Source organism: Callithrix jacchus, chromosome 13, assembly GCF_049354715.1.
Source record: "Callithrix jacchus isolate 240 chromosome 13, calJac240_pri, whole genome shotgun sequence".
NCBI lineage: Eukaryota > Metazoa > Chordata > Mammalia > Primates > Cebidae > Callithrix > Callithrix jacchus.
Window position 1 is genome coordinate 30,287,900 of NC_133514.1, and position 22,883 is coordinate 30,310,782.

Genomic DNA, 22,883 nt, shown 5'->3' on the forward strand with positions numbered 1-22,883 from the left:
ATGACAACTCTCAGTGCTCCTGGTCTTCACTTTTAGTTTTGTTTGTTCTTTTTAAAGAGTTAGGATAAAGAAAACCTTTCTATTATTATTTTTTAAATTTTAAAAAATTTAAAATTTAAAATCCCAGAGAGTGGGAGAAGAGATTCTATTTGAAGCAGCTATTTTTTATTTTTATTTTTTGAAGATTTTAGATCTTAATGCTGCAAGTCTTTGGCTATAATTTTAAAGGCATTATCAGAGATTTGAGACCTCTCCCAAAATAGATAGAGATCAGCTTATCAAGTTTAGCTCCTTTATTTTAAAACTCCTGAGAACTGAGGCCCAGAGAATTTCTTGTGTGTCCTGGCTCAGTGCTTCTCAAATTATCTGTGGTAGAGGACTGGGTTTTCTTTTTCCCCCACAATGACGGACCAATAATTCTGTAAAATGTAAATAAAATGAAGTACTAGAGAAGGTAATTTTAAAATGACAGACATAATTCTAAATACCTTCAGTTTCTGTGCTTATTTCAATGTAGATGGATTATAAACAGTTCTGGGAATGGAACTTCGTATACTATGTCTTTGTATAGCACAGACCACATTTACAGCACTGCCCAAGGTCAGTGGGCAGCAAATATGGCCGATAGGCCAAACCCAGCCTAACTCTTGTTTCTCTATGGCTTGCCAGCTAAGAATTGTTTTTAAATTTTTTAAAAAACCAAAAGAAGAATAATATTTTGTAAATTATGTAAGATTGAAGTTTTGAAGTCCTTAAGTAACATTTTATTGGAATGCAGCCATGTTCATTCATTTAAATATTATCTGTGGCTGCTTTCACCCTATAATGGTAGAGTCGAGGCAGGGATGTGGACCTTTGAAGAATGCAGGGGTTAGGACTGTTGAACAACGTGCAATTGAAAACTCAAGTATAACTTCTGACTCCCACAAAACTAATAGACTACTATTGACCAGAAGCCTTACCGATAACATAAACAGTCAACAATAACATATATTTTATGTGTTATATGTATTATATATATTTTATAGGACAGCAAGCTAAAGAAAAGAAAACATTTTTAAGAAAATCACAAGGAAGAGAAAATGTATTTACTAATCATTACGTGGAAGTGGATCTTCATAAAGATCTTCATCCTCATTGTCTTCACGTTGAGCGGGCTGAGGAGGAAGATGAGGAGTTTGTTCTTGCTGTCTCAGGAGTGGCAGAGACAGGCACACTAAATGTAACTTTTATTGACAAAAAATCTGCATATAAGTGGACCTGTGCAATTCAAACTTAAATAACTTGTGTTATTTAAGGGTCAACTATAGTTGAGACAGATACCAAATGGTCCATAAAGACTAAAATATTTACCGTCAGGCCTATTACAGAAAAAGTTAGCTGATCCCTGCCCTAGAACAAAGCATGGAATTAGTCACCACCAGGAGAGTTGAGAGTACAAACAAGGTCTGCATTTTAAACTGTGCTTTAAATATTGTTGTGAGCTGATAGGGATGATCAGGCTCCCTGCCCAGCACCTTTGCATACCACTTTATGATCTAATTCAGTCTTCCTGGCAATCTTGTGACATTTTATGAAAGTTGGATAAGTTTAGACCCACCCCTGCTGATCTAATGAGGGGATAGCTAGATAAGACTTTTCTCCTAAAAGTCTTAACTTTACTGAGTTTTAAAATTTTAATATGAATTAAATTAATGTGATAAATTAAATATGGTTAAATATTTTCTAACGTGAATTTTGTTATCAGCCTATGGTTCAGAAAATTCAGCTGCTTCTTTCCTTTTGCTACATTACTTTGCTGTGAATGTGTCTGTATTCAGGTCTAATTAAAGAGATAGGCATGGCTCAGACATATTTAGAAAACATCTATTTAAGTAAATGTTTACTTTTAATGTCATCTAAAGTACAACAAAACTACTACTAAACTGTAATGGTAGATTTATATTGCAAAATGGGCAAGATATAATAGTTAAAATACTGATTACAAGAAGGATTGAGGTTTTAGGTGACTTTGGAAAAACCATCAGACTTTCACTATTTTACTTCTACCACTCATTTAAAACTATGAAATGAAAGCTCCCATCATATAATTTTCAAACTCAGATGAAAATATTCCTTTACTTCTTGTTTAAAGCAAGTTCTGAAGTTCCTGAAGTATGCAGTTAAACTCTGCTTTTCATTGTAGCTATTATTTCTGTCGTTTTCTTCCCCTTTGCACGTGAGCACTCACCAACTAAATAAAGATAGAGGTAGTTATCAACTTGCATTGGATACTTGAGTCTGCTTTATGATAAAGACCTTTTATAAGCCAAATCTTCACATCGGAATTTCTTCTTGGAATTAAAAAAAAAATGTTGTTATAGTAGCTGTACCCATTATGTTGAAAGCTTAACTACAGTTTGATATTGTGGTTTTATTTATTCAGTGCTGTTTTATTCTGTTGACTCTTGAATTAGTGTATAAACATCTGGAAAATAATTATGTTCATTTTTTGCATTCACGTATGAAATAATACAGAAAGTCTTTGTAAGATCTCACTGTATCTTCTCAAGCGATAGCTAGTTTTTATTGTCCCAAGTCCGAAACTGTCCAAGATGTAGTGCATGAGATGCACAGGCTCACCTTCCTAACAGCTGTGTCCTGGTTCTGGATAAGGCTATTGTTTGTCCATTATACTAAAGCCATTGATTTTATGGCTAATGCATTAAAGGAAAAGGAAGAGCTTTGTAAACAAAAGGACTTATTGCTTAGTAATATGTATTACCTTCCAAATATTCCTAAAGAATGTATGTACTTTAGCATGGAACTATCATAAATGAATGAAAATTTGGGACTTATCAACAGTAGTGGCTCATAACTTGTAATTAAATTTTCCTTACTGGAACAACTTTTTAATACATTCATTTATTTAATCATTGTTTGGGTAGTATTAACAGCAACAGTCTCCTCCTCTCCTGCCCTCTCCACCCTCCCAACATATACACACCACATACCAGACATGGCTGATAAATGTTTTGGATTAATGTATCTGGATTTTACTTAAACAGAGATTTTCTCTTTTGTAGGAACCTCCATATTTAAGAATTCCCAGTAGCTACTTTTTACCCAATATGGCAGGCATTACATTCATGTCTTGGGATATATTATAGTGATTGAGTTTCTGTTTCTAAACATTTTTGATGGAAAGAATGAGTATAGGAGGCAGTTCCTTTTTGCAGCTTCACTGCAGGGGACCAGGGTTGCACGTATTACTATGTCTGTTAACTTCTTGGAAGCAAGCCAGTATGTTATGGTGAGTTTCATGTGTAAGTGGTGAGCCACTAAAAGGCTTGCACTGTATTATAACTATTCTGAGGAGAGGAAGCATTTGGAAATTCAGCCATAAAGCAGCAACAACAGCAACAAGCAGCCACAGTGGTAGTAAAGAAAGGGCAGGTTCACAGTTAACGTATTTCACAGTGTGAGCCAGTGAGCACATAGCTTCCCATACTGCTGCTTGAAGGAGGCAAACCAAAACTGTGCATTGCAAGATTTTTCTAGTTTCATGTTTATGATGTTAAGTCATGTGATAATACTGTACCATAAGTTGCCAACTTCATTTTACTCTAGAGAGGCTCCTTTGCTGCAGTGCTTTTTTTCTTTTTCTTTCTTTTTTTTTTCTTGAAAGAAAAAAATTGTGCAATGTATGTTTATGCCTACACCATGCCAAGACGACACTTACCAGTAAATAATCTCTGTATCCCTGAGGTAAGATACTGTTTCTGCTTTCCCTGCACAGTGCTGCTGCAGCACGGAGCTGATCCAAACATTCGGAACACTGATGGGAAATCAGCCCTGGACCTGGCAGATCCGTCAGCAAAAGCTGTCCTTACAGGTAAGAACACCAAGAGCTACAGAGTAATTTTATCTGTGTAACTCCTTACTTGATTGTATAAAATCTTGATATGCTGAATTTTTCTTTTCACTGATGAAGCTAAGCAAATATATATGCCATTATTTACTACTTTGTTATTGATTTGATATCTGTCTCATTAATTGCTATGCTGTCATAAGCATAAGCAGTAAGATTGTTTTTCTACTTAGAATGATGGCATTAAATCAACATCTTTTTACTCATATTTTAGTCATTTTTATGGTTTATGTCATAATTTTTCTGTACCTTATCCTCTCAGTTGTTTAAGACCTATACTGTTGAGCAAGCAAGGGCATTTATATTACTATAAAAGTAGTTTTGATTGGAAAGACAACCTGCTGCCTTATTTCTTGGATCGATAGTTAAATAAAATATGCCTCTCCCTTGCCACCCCATTTATACTTTAATCATGTGTTTTCACTTTTACCGTCATAGCTAAGTTATTTTTAACTGAGGCATTTATTATCTTTTTACTTCAGATAATGCAAATTTGTGGCTTAAGTATTCGTTTTCTTAAAGCAAATGCCAAAAATTATTTTTCAAAGAAGAAATGCTAAAATGGGAAAGAGCTCATATAACAATATAGAAAATACAGCTCTAAGTGTTTTCATTGATCTTCATTCTCAAAATGCTGCATTGAATCTATTTTTGTTTTTATTCTTAGCATCTGAGTCCTGCTGCCTTTGCCCTCTTTTACTTAACTGACCTTTGTAATGAGCCTCTGTCACTGCAGTGCTAACAGTATTGTTTTAGGGTATGTGAAAGTAAATGACTTTTAACTACCTTTTAAATTTGCCCATGTTTGAAGAAGATGAATCTTTTGTTCCTGTTTAAGGTTAGAGTCTGTGGTGTGAAAATTCAGCAGAAATACAGAGGTGAATGGAAAATGTTTATGTACCGAAAGCTTTGAAAACATATGGAATTCTGCTTAATTACTCTTCATAGTAAGACAACTTCGCACTGTGCTAAAATTAGTATAATTGTTGCTCAGCGTAATATGATTTTTATCAATGAAAGATTAGTGTATTTAGTTGCTGAATGAAAGTAACATGCACTAGAGTAATAAACCTACTTAAATTAGTGTAGATAAGAAATTTAAGTATAAATGTACAATTTTAAGTAATGAAACGAAAATACATAGCCTCAGGCCTGCTTAGATTCTACAGCCTTTCAGTCTCTTAACAAAGCCCTGGACAATGATAGCAGCTTTAGAGTGGTCTCTTACCAAAGGAAAAATACAGTGCGTAGGAACAGGGTATGTTATAAATGCTGAGCAAGACTCTGTCTCTATCTAAATGTCCTCCCTTTGACCTTTCCTTCTCTCCAACTCTCAACACCTGCTTTGTCCATTTCTTAGATATATTTAATGCAACAACTCTTTTAGATCTACTTGCACTTTTTTAAAAGGCAAAATTTAATATACGTTATGAACAAGAAATTATCTCCTAATTTGTAATGAATTTCAGGGGAGATTATCTTGGATCTGTTAGTTTGGGAAAGAACTTTGGAACAATCACTCATGGAGACAGAAGATTCCTGGAGGATAGATATCACATCTATTAAAATTGATTTGAAAGCTATCTAACACTGTATTTTGCTTAGGAAGATACAAAATTCTTGGTCATAATACTGATTTTGTTAATTGTTCTTTTCAAGAACATCTACTTTTTTGGAAATGATACACAGCTTTTCAGATATGATTTAAAAGGAAAAGTCTAGCAATATGGTTAATTTTGTTGAAATATAAACCAGTTCTATTCCTACATTCATGTTATATAATGCAGTGAAATAACACTCAGGTGAAATGTCTTCCAGAATATTTTTCTGCCCATACAGGTTCTCTAAAATGCAATTCTTTCCAATGTAATTATGGTGAAAGAATTATTTCCAGAGCTAACTTTAAAAGATTAAGGATTAATTTTTTTTAAGAAGGGTATCTTTTGAAAGGAATGCCTTAGAGTTATTGGAGATCATTTTGAGTAACATGTCAATTCTTTATTTTTATGCCAGATGCACTTGTAATACCATTACTTACCTTGAGAGTGAAATTTTCATTCTTAAATATCTCTTTAGGAATTTACTTGCTGAAAATCTCTTTCCAGTATTTCATCTTTATACGTTACTATTTTTGTGCATTAGCCTAAACTATGTGCAAGTATTTTTGTGTCTTCCTTAAAGGCAATTAATAAAGTGACAGTCCCTTTTTTTGTTGTTATTTTTGGAGATAGAGTTTTGCTCTGTTGCCCGTGCAGTGGCATGATCTCAACTCACAGCAACCTCTGCCTCCTGGGTTCAAGCGATTCTCCTGCCTCAGCCTCTCAAGTAGCTGAGACTACAGGCATGTGCCACCATGCCTGACTGATTTTTGTATTTTAAGTAGAGACAGGGTTTCACCCTGTTGGCCAGGCTGGTCTCAAAGTCCTGACCTTAGATGATCTGCCTGCCCAATAGTCTCTTTTTATAGAACATTAAAAAATATATGACTAATACCCTCTTATACATAAAGAATACATTTTTTAAAAATAAAGCTATGCAAAGCAACATTATACCCTTAATTTTGTGATTAAGAGACCCTCGCATATAGCCATTGGTTTTAGATAGTACACTTGGGTATTTAAGTTTAGATAGACTCATAAACTTCGTTGCTGAATTATCGTATAAAGTGAAAGACAGGCTTAAAAGAAATCTTGAGAGTTTTCTTTTCCTTTTCTGCTAATGACTGAAGTTCTGGGCAATAAAGTGAAGGACTTGGAGGTATTTAGGTTTTTTGTTTGTTCATTTTTTTTTTTTAAACAAGGGTATGAAAAGTCAAAAACAGTCTATGTAAATGTTATTGAAGAGCAGTTTTGTGTGTTTTGAGTATACCTTTTTAAAAGTAATATATATACTTTTGGCCTTTTTTCTGATTATAAAAGAAATACATTCATTTGGAAATTGAGAGAAACAGGAAAGCATGAAAAAGAAAAATCATTTGTAATTATATACACAAAAGGTTACAAATAAAGTACACCAAAAATCATTTGTATATTATACAATGTTTCTCTTATGAGATAACATTTTGGTGTACTTTATTTATAACCTTTTCTCCTATGAGTATCCTACACTCAATCATTCTAATATGTTATAAACTGCTTAATAATATCTATTTTTAAAATTTAGTTACATGAGTGTTCCCTAAGGCATTAGGTGTTTTTCTGCAACCTCAGTTTATAACAATTTCATAGACCCTTCTATGAGTATATTTGAGTTTTCTGTGTAAATTCCCTAGTGTTTAACATTTAGGTAGGTTGTTTTTAGTCTTTATTCTTCCTTGTGAATTTAGTCATTTAATCAATTCTATTGGAATTTGGCTTCACATTCAGTATTAGCATCCATGGATATGGTTGATACTTCTGTTCTTGACTTTGAAGTAAGGAAGGTTTGGAAAATGAGGAGCTTTCCTTTTTTAAAAGACTGCACTGCGTATGGTATTATGGGAGAGCCACATCTAAGTTAAAGGTTGACAAAGGGAAAGTTCGTTGAAGAGGGCTAGAAAGTAGGGTCTTTGTTAATCATGTAAAGGAGATTCTCTGGGGCACAATGGACAGGTTAGAGGGAGCAGTTGAAATATGAGTCAAAAAAAAGGGGTAATAGCAGATTGAGACCAAGAGTTTGGAAAAGGAATATTTATCATTGACAGGGCCAAGGATGATGGGGATATAAATTGACTGAGTTTAGATGGTCACAGGGTTGCTAAGATAGTTGATCCTTGTAGTTTCCTAGCAGATTTAGGGGTAAAGGGATGGGGAAGGAGGATATATTTGCATTTAGGTGTTTCAAGAATAAATTAGCTTTAACCTGGATTCATTACACTTCTCAAGAAATCCAAATCTGTGATTGATGGGTAGCCTCCAGCCTCTCTATAAGGAATCAGCTGTGGCTCAGGCCACCAGGCAGTACTGAGGTGTCTGGTGTGATCTTGCTAAGACTGGCTTAGTAAGTCAGCAAAGTATATCTGAAATCCTTTCCCCTTTTTTTTTTTTCTACTCAAAGAGGCGGAAGTTGCCGTGAGCCGTGATCGTGCCACTGCACTCCAGCCTGGGTGACAGAGCAAGAGACTTCGTCTCAAAAAAAAGAAACTAACTTTCTATTTAGATAATCTCAGCACTCTAGTACTTCAAGTCCAGTGAATCTTTTTGTGTAATGAAAGCCATTAGGCTTACATTAAAACCAGCATGATCTTTTAACTTACCAAAAGTGACATATTTGTGAAGCATGATAACTTGTTAGTGTATACCCTGAGAGAAGCTATCATTTTTCCCTAGTAAATTATAACAACTCTGTAGCATTTGTGTTGCAGTTTGGATTAGAACTTCAACTACAACCAAATTGGTATTTTAAATAGTTCTTTAAAATTTATTATAATAAATTACTGTTAATATTTGCTTTCTTAAAATAGCACATGTGACATTAGAATTCATTATTGCTTTTTTGTTGTAATGGTTACTAGCTCTATTCTTTAAGATTTTTGTTAAACTTTTATTTTGACATAATTGTAAGTTCCCATGCAATTATAAGGAATAATAAAAGAAGTTCCTTGTACCGTTTTCCTAGTTTCCCCTAGTGGTAACACCTTGCAGAACTGTAGTATAACATCACAGCCGGGATATTGACATGGATGCAGTCAAGATGTGGGACATTTCTACCATAGGAGATGCTGTTCTGTACTTTTCTCTACTTACAATATTTTTATCTAGTTTTTTAAAATTAGGATAATCCTGGTCTTATAGAATGAGTTAGTTTTCCTTTTATTTTCTGAAGAGACTGTAATTTGTTCATAATACATTTGGCCCTAGGCATCCTTAGGGGTACGGGTTCCAGGAGCCCCTAAAGATGCAGAAGTTCAAATCCCTTATAAAAAAATTACATAGTATAACCTATAGAAACACATCCTCCCATATGCTTTAAATCATCTTTAGATTAGTTATAATAACCAACACAAAGTCAGTGCTGTATAAGTAGTTTCATTATACTGTATTTTTTATTTTTATTTTTATTATTTTAAATCTATAGTTGGTTGAATTCATAAATGCAGTATCCACAGATACATAGGGCCAACTGTATTTCTCCTTAAATATTTGGTAGAATTTACTAGTGAAACCATTTGGGCCTAATATTTTTATTATATTATTATTACTGACTCAATTTTAAATAGTTATAAAACTAATTGGGTTATTTATTTCTTCTTATGTGAGTCTTAGTTATTTAGGCCTTTCAAGGAATTGGTCAATTTCATCTAACTTGTCAAATTTGTGCATATAATTGTTTTTAGTTTCTTTTTATTAGATGTTTGATGCCCACAGTGTCTGTAGTGATAATCCCTTGTTTCATTCCTGATTTGGTAATTTGTGTCTTTTCCTTTTCATTGTCAATTTTATTGATCTTTTCAAATAACCAATTCTTTATTTCATTGGCTTTTAAAATTCTTTTTCTGTTTTCAATATTGTTGATTTTTGTTTTTTTTATTTCCTTTTTTTTGCTATTTTGGGCTAATTTTACTCTTTTTTGGGGGTTTTTGAAGTAGGAGCTTAGAAAATTGCCTTATTTTTTCCTCTTTTATTGATCTTTTCAAATAACCAATTCTTTATTTCATTGGCTTTTAAAATTCTTTTTCTGCTTTCAATATTGTTGATTTTTGTTTTTTTTTAATTTCCTTTTTTTCTGCTTATTTTGGGCTAATTTTACTCTTTTATTTGGGTTTTTGAAGTAGGAGCTTAAAAAATTGACTTTATTTTTTCCTCTTTTACCTAATATATGTATTTAATCCTAAAAATTTTTCTCTAAGCACTGCTTTTGCTGTGATTCACCCATTTTGATTTGTTCTATTTTCTATCTGATTAGTTCATTCAGTTCAATTTTTTTCTGTTTTTAAATTTCTCTTCAGATTTCCTTTTTAACCCACGGACTATTTAGAGTATAGTTGTTTAGATTCTAACTGTTTGGAGATTTTTTTCTGCTACCTTTCTGATGTTACCTTCTAGTTTGATTCCATTGTGCTTGAACAATACTCTGTATGATTTCAATTTTTTTGATTTTTAAGGCTTTCTTTGGACAAAGGTAGGACAAAGTTCATGGCTCAGGACATGGACTATTTTGGTAAATGTTCCATGGGCATGTGAAGAGAATATATTTTCTGATGCTTTTGGATGGAGTGTTCTATAAATGTCTGTTATTAATAGATCCTGTTGGTTGATGGGATCGTTGAGTTCTATAACCTTGCTGATTTTCTATCTGGTTGTTCTATCAGTTGTTGAGAGAGTAGCGAAGTTTCTAACTATAATCATAGATTTAATTATTTCTTCTTTAACTTCTATCAGTTTTTGTTTTATATATTTTGTAGCTTTGTTGTTTGATGCATATGCACTTAGGATTGTTATAAATGTGGTTGACTCTTCGTTTTATTAAAGATTCCTTTATAATTTTCTTTGCTTTATATTCCACTTTATATGATGTTAACATAGCCACTCATGCTTTTTTAAAATTGAGATTTGTGTGACACAGATTTTTCTATTCTTTTACTTTCAACTTGCTAATATCATTATATTTGAAGTGAATTCTTTTAGATGGCATATTAGTTGAGTCATGCTTTCTCATCCATGCTGACAATTTGTTTTTGAATTGTATATTTAGGCTCTGTGAGATTAGTGGAAAACTCCTGGCCTCTAGAACTGTAAGATAATAAATGTATGTTGTTTTAAGCTACTACATGTATAATAATTTATTGTAGTAGCAGTAGGAAATGAATACAGTATCTATTGGTTGTCTTTTTTATTCAGTTTGAGATCTTCGTAGTTCTTGGTATGACAAGTGATTTTCTATTGAAACCTGGGCATTTTGAGTATTATTCTGTGAGACCCTGGATTTTTTTTGAGACAGAGTCTCGCTCTGTTGACAGGCGCCAGGCTGGAGTGCAGTGGCACAGTCTCGGCTCACTGCAACCTCCACCTCCCGTGTTCAAGCAATTCACCTGCCTCAGCCTCCCGAGTAGCTGGGACTACAGGCGTGTGCCACCGCACCTGGCCGAGACCCTGGATCTTATGTAAACTTGTTTTAGCTGGCTTAATTTGATGCACTCTGGCAGGAGAATAGTGGGGGTTGGGAGAGGGCACAATCCCCTTACAGTCAGTTGTGGTTTAGGTTCCCTATTTGGTCACTTTTGACACTCATGAGGTAATTTTTAATTATTGCTGCCTCTTGTCAGTGTACTTGCTTGGGAATACTATAGTATTTATTAATTGTAATGGTTATACTATACATCGTGTATTTGACTTTCAACCAGTTTCCTGGCATATAACTCCTAAAAATATTTAGAATCTTAAAAGTGATGTCTTTTTGTATGCTAATGAGTTTACTGATGGCTGGCAGTCTCTAGGTACCTCCAGGATGGAGGCTGCTCATTGGATAATCTAGTACATGATTAGAGGGTTGGACTTTCAGCCCAACCTCTGGGGAAGGGAGAGAGGCTGAGGATTAAGTTGATCACCATTGGCCAGTAGTTTAATCAGCTATGCCTATGTAGTGAAGCCTCCATGAAGACTCACAGGGTTTGGAGAGCTTCCAGAGAGCTGAACATGTGGAGGTTCCTGGAAGCCAGTGCTCCAGGGTTGGCATGGAAGCTTCTCTCCCACTTCCCATGGCTTGCCATATACATGTTATCATCTGTATTCTCTATAAATGCTTTATAATAAACCAGTATATATATATTTTTTGAGTTCTGTGAGCCACTCTAGCAAATAAACCCAAAGAGGAGGTCATGGGAACCCCAATTTATAGCTGGTCATTTAGAAGCACAGGTGAAACAACTTGGGATATGTAATTGGCATCAGAAGTGGGGGGTAGTCTTTGTGGGACTGAGCCCTCATCTTACATGATCTAATGCTATCTCCAGGTAGTGTCAGAACTGATTTGGGGGTCATCCTGCTGGTGCCTGTGGAAACTGCTTGTTAGGTGTTTGGGGAAATCTCCCCACACATGCAGTCATAGAAATCTTTCTGTGTTGATTGTGGTGGTGCCAGAGCAGAGGAAAAACTGTTTGTTTGTGTTTTTCCACTCACTGTCATATTTTGTTGCCATAATCAAGAAATGAATGTAGCTGGAAAAAAGAAAAATATATGTGTAATTGTCTGATTTCACTTTATAATCATAACCATAAATCTCAAGTGGGTTTTTATCCTTGCCTCACCCATTTCTTTTTACAAATTTTCAGCACTCCTTCAATTTCTTCCTTCAGCTTGTTTCTTTTTTCATATTTCATTGAAAAAATAGATGCCATCAAATAAAAACTTATTGCTATCACCAATTCCACCAACTTAGATGCAGCTGCACTTAATGTACTCTGCTTTCCTTCTTCCTTCACTGGAGAAGCATCCTGCTTCTTTCTAAGGCCACCTCTTGTCTACTTTTTGCTCTGGATTTCATTCCCTCTCACCCTCTCAGGATTTGTTTCCTGCAGCTGTGCTCTGCTTATTGATTTATATGCATCTACTTAGATGTATTGAATTCTGGTCGCTCACATCTTTTACAAAAATAAAATGAAAACAATTTTTTTGTGTCAGTCCTTACACCACTCTTTAGTTACCTGTTTTTTCTGCTTCCCTTTAAAGCATAAGGAATTGCCCATGTATGTTCACTACTTTCTTACTTTTTAAGAAAGAACTAAACTCACTTGATACTGTTTTCATCCCTAACTACCGTACCCAAATGTCTTTCTGCTGTTGTTATTATTTTTTCTCCCTGAGTTTTTCAACAAATTCCACCTTGCATATCCAGTGGTCACTCTCTCGTGGAGCCTCTCAGCAGCATTCAACAAAATTTATTACAACTTCCTTTTTTAAACAATCTTCTAATGGCTTGCAAGGTACAAATTCCTCCTGCCTTTTTCCTCATTTCATTGATCCTTCTTATGCTGATTCTTTCACTTCTGCTCCAGATCCAGCTATTGGAAAGGCCCAGGTTTAGTTCTAGGATTTTTATTCCTCCCTTTTTTACTCCTTCCTGTCTAAACTTTAGTGTGATTTCATCGAGTCTATTTATTTTAAATAGCATCGATGTGCTAAAGACCCCTCCCTCAACCCTCCTACCTTCTAGTTTATCTCTCTAGTGTTTGCTCTGCCCTCTTCAGAAGTATATATCCTACCACCTATGTGACATTCCAACTGAGTTATCTGGATGTCACAAAATTAATATGGCCAACACAAAATTCTTATCTCCCTATTCAGCCCTACTGCCATGCCCACCAAACTTGAACCCCATTTTTCCCCTCTCAGGAAATATTACAAGCAACCCAGTTGCCCCAGCCAAAAACCTACAAGTTGGACTTGATTCTTCTTTTGTTCTCATACCTTGTATTCAGTTCATCATCCAGTTTTGTTGGTTTACCTCCAACATCTATTCCAAATCCATTTTTCTTAGTTGTTGTGACTGCCAGCAAACATTCTGATTTATACTAGGCCTCACCAAAGTGTGGTCTGTATGCTGGTTTTGATGACCTGTTTGTTTCTAGCCTGCAATGAGATAGGGGACTGGCACCAGAATATAAATCAACTGTATCACTAAGCACACCTTTAGTTTACTTGACTTCTGTTTTAATAGCAAGACTTCCTTATTGAAAGAGCAGTACATTCTGATGCAGACTCCTAATTTTGCCGAGCAGTGACACTGCAGCCCAGCTACTTTGAGAAGTGTTACTGTAGACTAATAGCTGATAGCCTCCTGACTGCTGTACGTCAGGTTTTCTTAAGTCTGTTCTCTACACAGCAGACAGAAACTTTTTAAAAATGTTAACTAGTTTATTTAATTCGCTTCCTTAAAAATCTTTTCACTTAGAAAAACATTCAGACTTTTAATCTGGCCCCTATCTACCTGTCTGACTGCAATGGTTGATACTTTTCCTGTTGCTCCTGTATTCCAGCCATTCTCCTTGCTGTTACTCAAGTTGGTAACAGCTTGAGTTCTTTTTCTACCTTTCTTGTCTTCCCGGAGTGCTAGTTGCTTTGTTTGAAATATTCTTTTCCTCAAATTTTTGCTTAATTACTTTCTCTTGATATTTAGGTCTGAGCTCGAAAATTACCACCTCTAATAAGCTCTTCCTGACCTCTCATATAGACTAAGTAGTATCTATTCCAGCTACCAGTCACCCTTTATATCACCTGTCTCTCACTGTCTGCAGTGATTTCATTTACTTACTTTTTTGCTTATTCATGGCCTGATTCCCACCCCTGACTTTCAGTACTGGTTTCATAAGAAGTCAATTTTTTTCTCCTTTGTTCATTGTTATGGTTCCAGCACTCAATAAATATTTGTTAAATGAATGATCATTCAGCCAGTGGGTGCCTCATAGACTAGTACTGTTTTATTATAGCAGCATAACATGGTAAAATCAAAACAGCATACCAGCAGTATAAAATGTACAAGAAATATTAGGCAGGCAAGCTGGAAATGACAATAAAGATTTGAAAAGAGACCTTTGGTAAGTTGTCTTATCTGGTGGTTGGTTGGTTTGTTAAATCTGTGTTGGTCTGTGGATCTCAGAATCTGCCTGTTCTGCTTTCAGCTGCTCTTAAATAAACTAACAGATTTACTCTACAAATAATTAGATGGTTAAAAAAAAAAACACCCAAATCCCCATCATATTAATGAGGGGAAAATACTTATTTATAAATTCATGCTATATAAAATTTCCTGTAATAGAGTATGCAATGTCTGGCCCATACTAGTACTCCTGTAATAGTATTCTTGGATAAGTATGAGAAGACTCATATCTATAAATATACTGATTTCAAATATCTCATTTAACCATTAACTAGTTCATAAAAGTAGTTTTTATAACATTATTATTATAACACCCCAAATCTTTATATAGCTAGAATCCTCCTGTGCTTCTGAAGGACATCAAAAGGGATGTGATGGTCTCACATACCTAGCCATATTAATCATGAACCATTTTAGGGTGTTTTAGACAACAGATTAAGAATGATCTAAGCCTTAGAATAATCCTGCTCCATTGAGGTACGATTTTTGTTGGTATCCTTTCACATAATGCTTATAAGTCATAAAATGTACTGATGAAAGAGAAGCCACTGGTAATTGTTCTATAAAATAAGTTATCTAGTATAGTAGAAGAAAAAATACTAAAAACTTAACTAATGTGGCATTCTATCATTTTGATAAACACTCTTGTCTCTATTTGGTACACTTAGTTATCACAATCAAATTTGTCATCTGTTTAAAATGTAAGAAGATCATCTCATTCATTCTAGTTTACACAGTTTTAAGTTTTATATTTGTGAGCCTGTTTGTGTTTTTTTCATTCTTTTTTTTTTTTTACTTTTTCATCTTAGTTCTTCAGTCATAAGTCTACTCCAAAATAGTGCTAAAACAAAATCTGACATGGTTGGTTGATTTTGTTCAAGAAAAAGTGACAAGTTTTTAAGAATTTCAACACGAATCCAGCAAGAGAATGCAGATACAGCTAAGAAATGGCAGCTGAGATGGTAGTGATACTTGCTTCAGTGGTTTATTCACTTACAAACTGTATAAGGAAAGAGGAGATTAACATTAGCTTGTATCTTTAAAAGTAATCAAATTCTTCATTAAAATCAAATTGTTCATCAAATCTTTGACAAAGCTTTCAGCAGAGTTTTAATGACAGCTTTTTTTTTTGTTGTTATTGTTGTAGGTATTCCCTGAAAGCTTAATGATATTAAAAAGCTAAAACTTCTAATTAGATCTTTGATAAGTAGAAAGATTCCAAACTTCAGGTACTGAAATACAAAGAAGTTTTTACTTCTGTTTAATTCCAATTCAGCTGCTGTTTTTGCCTCAAAATTGTACTTGAAACCACTAAGTCAGTTCAGCTATTTGAATTTTATGAGTAATATGTCATTGCTAATGTCAAGCTTCCCCACGACTATTTCCTCAAATTTTTATTTTTATTTTGAAAAATTTCCAACTTACAGGAAAATTATAAAAAATATTAAGATAAATACCTACATGCTCTTCACATAGATTCACCACTTATTAACATATTTCAGGGTGTTTCATTTTTTTTCCCTCTCTTTATATATATTTTCTTTTTCTTCTCTGAAATTAAGCATTAATACAATACTACTATCTATCTAATGGACAGTTCATCTTCTTAACTGCTTCATGAAAAGTTTCTTCGCTTTTGACCTTTCCCATCAATACTGGGTAACTCTTTCAACTGCTTTTGAGCTGCTTGAACTCTATCAGAAACACTTAGAAATTGGTATATCATTTCACCTCTACTTAGCTCTCACTTGTTTTCTACAGATGCACTTTAATATCTACTAAAACATTTGTTTTCTTTTACTTTTTATTTAATGATGTTACTACTCTCTCTATGTTGTTCTTTACAGAGATAGTTGGATACAGGTTTTGGAATTATGGAAAATGATACATTACCACTTACATTAGGCACTGAAGAAATGAATGATGAAAGTGTTTTAAAAGTTAAATTAAGATTTTTTAATCTCCCTTCCAAAAATGTACTACTAACCTTCTCAAAGGAATTTAATTAATTGGTGATCCAGAACTAGATTTTCTTAAGTTTATGATTTTCAACAATAAAAATATATAAGCAATAAGTTATCCATTATTTGTAATTGCAAAATATTAGAGCCTGCCTAAGTGCCCAAATATAGGAGACTGATTGAATAATCTGTACAAATACATGACAGAATGTTTTACATCTGTAAAATAGTGAAGTTCTCTAGATGGATTACTCTAGATGGATAACTTTCTAAGATATATTGTTTAGTGAAACAAAGTACAAAAGAGTGTTTACAATGTGTCCTCCTTTTTATCGGAAACAATATGTGATAACCAGCCTCCAAGAAGGTTCCCAGTCAACCTGTCTCCTAGTATTCACACCTTTGTGCAGTCCCTTTCAATGTTGTAGCAGAGTTTTTCTGTGTGACCACTAGCATATGGCAGAGCTGATGATAAGCCATTTCCAAGATGGTCATAAAAACTGTGGCTGTTATGTTGGGTTGTTTTTCTCTTTCACTTGGATCACTTGCTCTGGAGGCAGCAACTGCCAGATTGTAAGCTGCCTTATAGATGAGCCCATTTGGGAAGGTACTGAAGTCTCTGGCCAGTAGCCAGTGAGAAACTAAGGCTTGTTAACAACCCCATGAAGATTCTTGGAAGCAGATTTTCCAGCCGCATTTAAACTTGAAATAAGATATGATAGTCCCCACGTATAGCTTGGCAGCAACCTTGTGGGAAATGCTGAGTCAGAATCATCCAGCTAACCATTCCCAGATTCCTGACCCCCAGAAACTATGTGAAATAACATTTGTCATTTTAAGTTGTCAAGTCCAGATGTAATTTGCTAAGAAGAAATAGATTACTAATACACTATAGGAATCAAGGGAAAAAAACCTCATTTAACTGCTTATATTTTTTTTGCCAAAAATAAACACAAGAAGGATAAACCAGAAAACGTTGAAATTGATGACCTATAAGAGGTGAAAACAAACAATAGATAAGACATTAACTAGACTATGCTGTGCCATTTTGCTATAATTTTAATTCCTGGAAGCATGTTAATGTGCTACATATTAAAAAATAAAATTAAATTGAGGATGGGGAAAATTTGAATGTAAACCTAAGATTTGAATGTAAACAGAAACAAATGAGCCACCTGTATTTCAAACAGCCACACTGAAGAAAGTAAAGAACTAATCTAAGTACCTTTTGAACACAGTTCTTTGACTTCATATCCTCACTGTAAAAGGACAGAAAAGCGAATTTCAAACAAACTTTGACTTCTTATTAAGTTTGTTGTTATTGTTTTTTACAGTGTGTGGTGTAGTAATTCTGCAACTATCTTATGTGTATTGTAGGATTAAGCAAATAAGTAAATGTGTTGGGAGCCAGGGCTCTTACTGTAGAAGAAGAATATACAAATGTGGAAGGGGAAGACAAAGGAGAAGCTTGTAGATTTGGATTGAAGTTGTAGGTATCAGAATCACTGGGGGTGGGGAACTTTCTATCTAGTTCTGCTGCAGGGGAGACCTAGAAGCAGTGAGACCCCAATAGCAGTAGAGCACACCTACTTCTGAGAGCTTGGTTTCTACATGCTATTTTTTTAAAAGATGCTAGAACTTTGAAAAAAAATGACTGATTTCAAAGCTAGGTCAGGAAAGGTATAAAAAGAGCCTGGAACATCTTTTGTGCTAGAAAGTAATGAACTGCTCAAAGAAATAATGGAGACACATCAAAAGAGCATAGGAACCATCCTGAAGGGGCTCCCGCTGACCATATCTGGGATAGTTTGACTATCAAGGTATATAATAATAGTGATGGGCTATATAGCCCATTGTATGAAATAGAAATTCATCACTGATAATATATAAATGAATGGAGAGGGACATTTCCTTACTGTATAATACCTACTAATCAATGTGGAGGGAATGTTGGAATTGGAAAAAATCACCATTTGCAACCATCATAGTAAAGACTGTTGAGGACAAGAATCATTAGTGGATGCCAAATCTCAGGGGCCAAGTTTGATGAACAGCTGAATAATTGCGTGGTTCTCAGCATGATTGCTCATAGATTGATTATTACTGGGGAAAAACTATACATTGGCAAAATCTGACAATACTTTTATTGGATATCAAAATTAACATCACTAATGAGAGTAAAATAAGCCTGTGTGCTGGCAGATGTAATACCCGAGAAGGTCACATCTCTTATGTTGTATTCTGGCTAGGGATACATGACTAAATCTCATGAGAAAACAATAAACAAATTCCAATTTAAGTTCATTCTACAAAATAATTAGCCTGTATTTTTTTAAAATGTCAGTGTCTTGAAAGACAAAGGCTGAGGAATTACTCCAAATTAAAGGTAACTAAAGAGACATGACAACTAAATGCAAAATATGTGATCCTGGACTAGAGGAGAAAAATGCTATAAAGGATATAATAGGAACGACTGACAAAATTGGAGCACATATTGTATATTTGATAAAAAATATTGTACCAGTGTTACTTGAATTTAATTACTGTACTGTGGTTACATTAAAAAAATTATTGTTTTTGAAAAATAGGCACTGAGGTACTAAAGACAAGGAGAAATGGTGTATTGATATATTGCAACCTTCTCAGATGTTTGAAACAATTGATTCTTGCATATTCCTACGTGCATAAAGATAGGAGAGAGAGGATAGAAAGCAGATGGACAGATTATTAAAAGTAGGTGAGATGGAGGATATGCAGGAGCTCCCTGTATTAATTTTGCAAATTTTCTGTTTGAAGTTATTTCAGCTAAAATGTTATTCAAAGTTATCATGCTGGGCAAAAAAAAAAAAAAGGAAAACAGTTTGATTGATATTAATAATTATATGGTCATGCCATCTACACTAGCTTTTCTACTTTTTGACCTTAGCCTCTTTTTTGAATTGCTAGTGTTTATAAAAAGCTCAAGATTTTTCTTTTTCTTTTTCTTTACATTTTACTTCTAACTGTGTTGCTGGTCTTTTCTATTGATTATTGTTTCAAAATTAAATGTATTTTTTTCTATGGATAAAGTTAAAAGTTCCCAGGCCTCACTTTAGAGCATTTTACAGCATTGTTATAGTTGTTAACTCTCCTTGCTTTCTGTCTTGTTCTGAAGAAAACTCTTGGGCATTACCTTTGTTGAGGTTTTTCTGAGGCAAATGACATCTGTTCCTTTTTGTCTTGCCTCTTCCATAAGTTCACAGTAGATTCAGTGTTCTAATTAGTCAATAATGCATTCACTTCATTCTTTGAGGATACATTAACTTAGTTGGACACCAGGTGAGTACTTACTAGTTCCCAGGAAGCTTATCAGCCAAATTAGCCTGCTTAGCTTTGTATATATGACTGCAATATGTAAGTAAGCGGTACTTTCTCTTCTTAGGGAAAACATCAGGCCTACTTAGAATGTCAGTAATTTAGAGTACTTTAATATTGTGTGTTTGATCGTTAGCCTCTTGACAGTTTTAAAATTGCTAGACCTTTTTTGATATGGATGTTGGAAATCATCTGAATTGATAGCTTGAGTGGACATGGAGAAGAATACAGTAAAGAATACGCTCATCTTTTTGAATGAAAGTGGAAACTGTATAATTATCTGAAATTACTATGAGTTATCATTTTAGACATGGGAATTTCTCTTTAAAGAAGTACTGTCAGGGAGATTAATTAGACAGGAAATCAGTCCTAGATAAGGAATGCTTTTCAAGTGTAGACTGTCCAATGATTTGTGGATTATCAGAACTTTGTTGTTTCCTGTTTGTATCATGCTGTTTTTCTTTCTGAAGACACAAACTGGTTCTGTGTACTAGTTTTTGTTTATGTTCCTTCTTTCAGGCGTTTTCTTCTTGGGGAAACATTGCTCTTTATAATTCTAGTTATATATATTTGGCTCCAGTATTTGAAAATGAGCCCCAGGTGAATAAAAAAGAATATGTTTTTGCTATTGATGTTCTAATCTTTCTATATGGTGTTCTTTTTTATTATTCTATTAGCCTTCAATGCACTGAGAGTGAACGATAAATTGCTTATGACAGGACATAAAAATGACTCTTGTTTTGAAGAAGTTATTAGAATGCCAGTGGCAATAACAGACATGGGAGAGTATCCTTTTCTCCAGGAGAGCAACAAATTTTGTGAACTTGTTTATATAAAGTCTTCTTTTTATTTTAAAAAACCTGATAAGGTAAAAGAAAATGTTCATTTGTGTATACCCTTTATAAAAGAAAAACGAAAACATACGAAGTAGAAATATTCATGATGATTTACGGGAGAGAAGTCTAGCCAGAAATAAAGAAGGGAAGGAAACTCAATTAAGAATGCAAGCAATGTTTAAACCACTTTATACGTACTACCATCACCAAAGGTTTGTGATTTTATTTGTTCCTTTGTCTTAAGGTTATATTTCAGTATGTGTCCTTCTGATTATTTGAACTTTTATTATTATTTATTTATACATGTTTTAGATATGGGATCTTGTTCTATTGCCCAGGCTGGAGTGTAGCAGCATGATCATAGCTCACTGCAGCTCAGACTCCTGGGCCCAAGGTATCCTCCCATCTCAGCCTCCCAAGCCCAAGTAGCTGAGACTATAGGCATGTGGCACTATAACTAGCTAATTTTTTTTTAATCTTTGTAGAGCCGGGGTCTTGCTATGTTGCTTAAGCTAGTCTCAAACCTCTAGCTTTAAGAGACCCTATCACTGCAACCACCTAAAGCATTGGGATGACAGATATGAGGTGCTGCCTCCAGCCTGAATTCTTATATTTCCCTATGTTTGCCTTAATCATGGCTTCCATGTCAGTGTTACTTTCTCATTAGTTAAAGTATACCGTGGGTCAAATATTATGCTGAAATATTGTGAATGCTCCTTTGAATTACCTGGTTTTAGAACTAAACATCTTCTGTTTTCTAGTGAAGAAAACAGCTATGCCCATGCAGCTTTATCTATATATACCTACACATACATACATTTTACTTATTTTTTTTAGAACAAAGGAGAGTTTTTTCTGAAAGAAGAGAGAGGAGAGATTATTCTAAATTTCTTTTGCCTTAAATATTTATGTCATACTTTTCAGACAAAAAGGATTACAAAAAAGTTGAGATGATATTTAAAACATAATTTAACCAAAGAGTGGAAGTAAAGATAGTTTCTCTTAATAAATTTTTGAAAAATGTGAGATAGAAAATTCTTTTAAATGTGTGAAAAGCCATAAGGCCCAAAAGGAGATTGGTATCTTATTTGTAATGGAAAAAATAGGATGAGTATGAATACAAAGCTCTACAGGAGAAATGAGTGTACATGCATTGTTCAAATTGGTGCCCAAAGGGCAGGGCAAAAGAACATGAAAGAGTGAATGATAGAAGAACTTTCTATAAACAGTTATCAAAGAGATGGAAGTGAGGATGGGGATGTCTTGAAACAGAGTTTTCCCTCAAAACAAATTATTGTCTAACCTACTTCTGTTATTACATAACTTTCTTCCTGTGACCCTTGAATTGAAAAGTATTGTTAGACTTTAATCATCATATTCTGCCAGTAGGTTTACTGTTGTCCAGTAGTGTGATATAATTGAATGTGAATATACTCTATGTTATTCAGAGCCAATAACAGTACCACCTTATAAATTCTTGAAGCTCAAGAATTCAGGAAAACTAGTTTATTTTTTAAAGTAGGCCTATCTTTAATTGGAATGAAAACCAATTAAGCTTTCAAGGAACCCACATTTGCAAACTGTCAGTTGTTTAAAGGTAAGGAGAATCGCTTATGAACATTTTGTTGCTAGGATGTAAGAGTAGCTTTCTTTTGATTTGGACCACTTATTTCTGTGTGGGCTAAAAAAATGAAACATTTAGTTTTTATTGAAATGATAAATATGGTCACTTTAAAATATATAGATGATTTTGTTTTCACTACATAATCTTGTTTATGTGAGCCTCTATTTTTTTGGCTGTTTTTTCCTATTTTTCAACCTTATATCTTTTCATTATGGAAGAAACTATAGCATTTATTTACTGTGTTTTAGGTATTTATTGTAGTTCAATAACTTGTATTTATTTCTGACTTAACTAAATAAGCTTAATTAACTACCGAGGCTATTCCTCAGAAACTGTGATGAGTTCTTGTTATCTTAGGGGATTCTGGTTTGTGCTATAAGTGTATTATAGTGATTAGTTGAAGAGTGTAGGAAAGCAAAAGGGCTTCTTTGAGTATTTGCAGCTCTATTAGACTCTTTCATATACTTTTCTTCAAAACACATATATTTCTGTATATCTTCCAGTAAATTATGTGAAGCTTATGTTTCAAAAGACTAATCAGGAAGGTTCAAGAAAAGTGGGAATTGTGCTTCTACTTACTCAACAAAAGATAATTGTAGAAAAGCATCATGGGCTGCTATAAATCT

The 22,883-nt window shown here is 34.1% G+C and overlaps 1 protein-coding gene across 4 annotated transcripts in view; it reads left to right on the plus strand.

Moving 5' to 3' along the window:
- TNKS (tankyrase) overlaps positions 1-22,883 on the plus strand; it is a 193,974-nt gene that overhangs the window by 45,869 nt on the left and 125,222 nt on the right. For all 4 annotated transcript variants that reach the window (XR_013525585.1, XR_013525586.1, XR_613140.5 and 1 more), the window contains exon 3: positions 3,779-3,874. Coding sequence is in view for 1 of the 4 variants with exons in the window: in XM_002756912.6 (XP_002756958.2) it covers positions 3,779-3,874 (96 nt within the window). In the remaining 3 variants the exon portion in view is untranslated. The remainder of the gene's footprint in view (positions 1-3,778; positions 3,875-22,883) is intronic.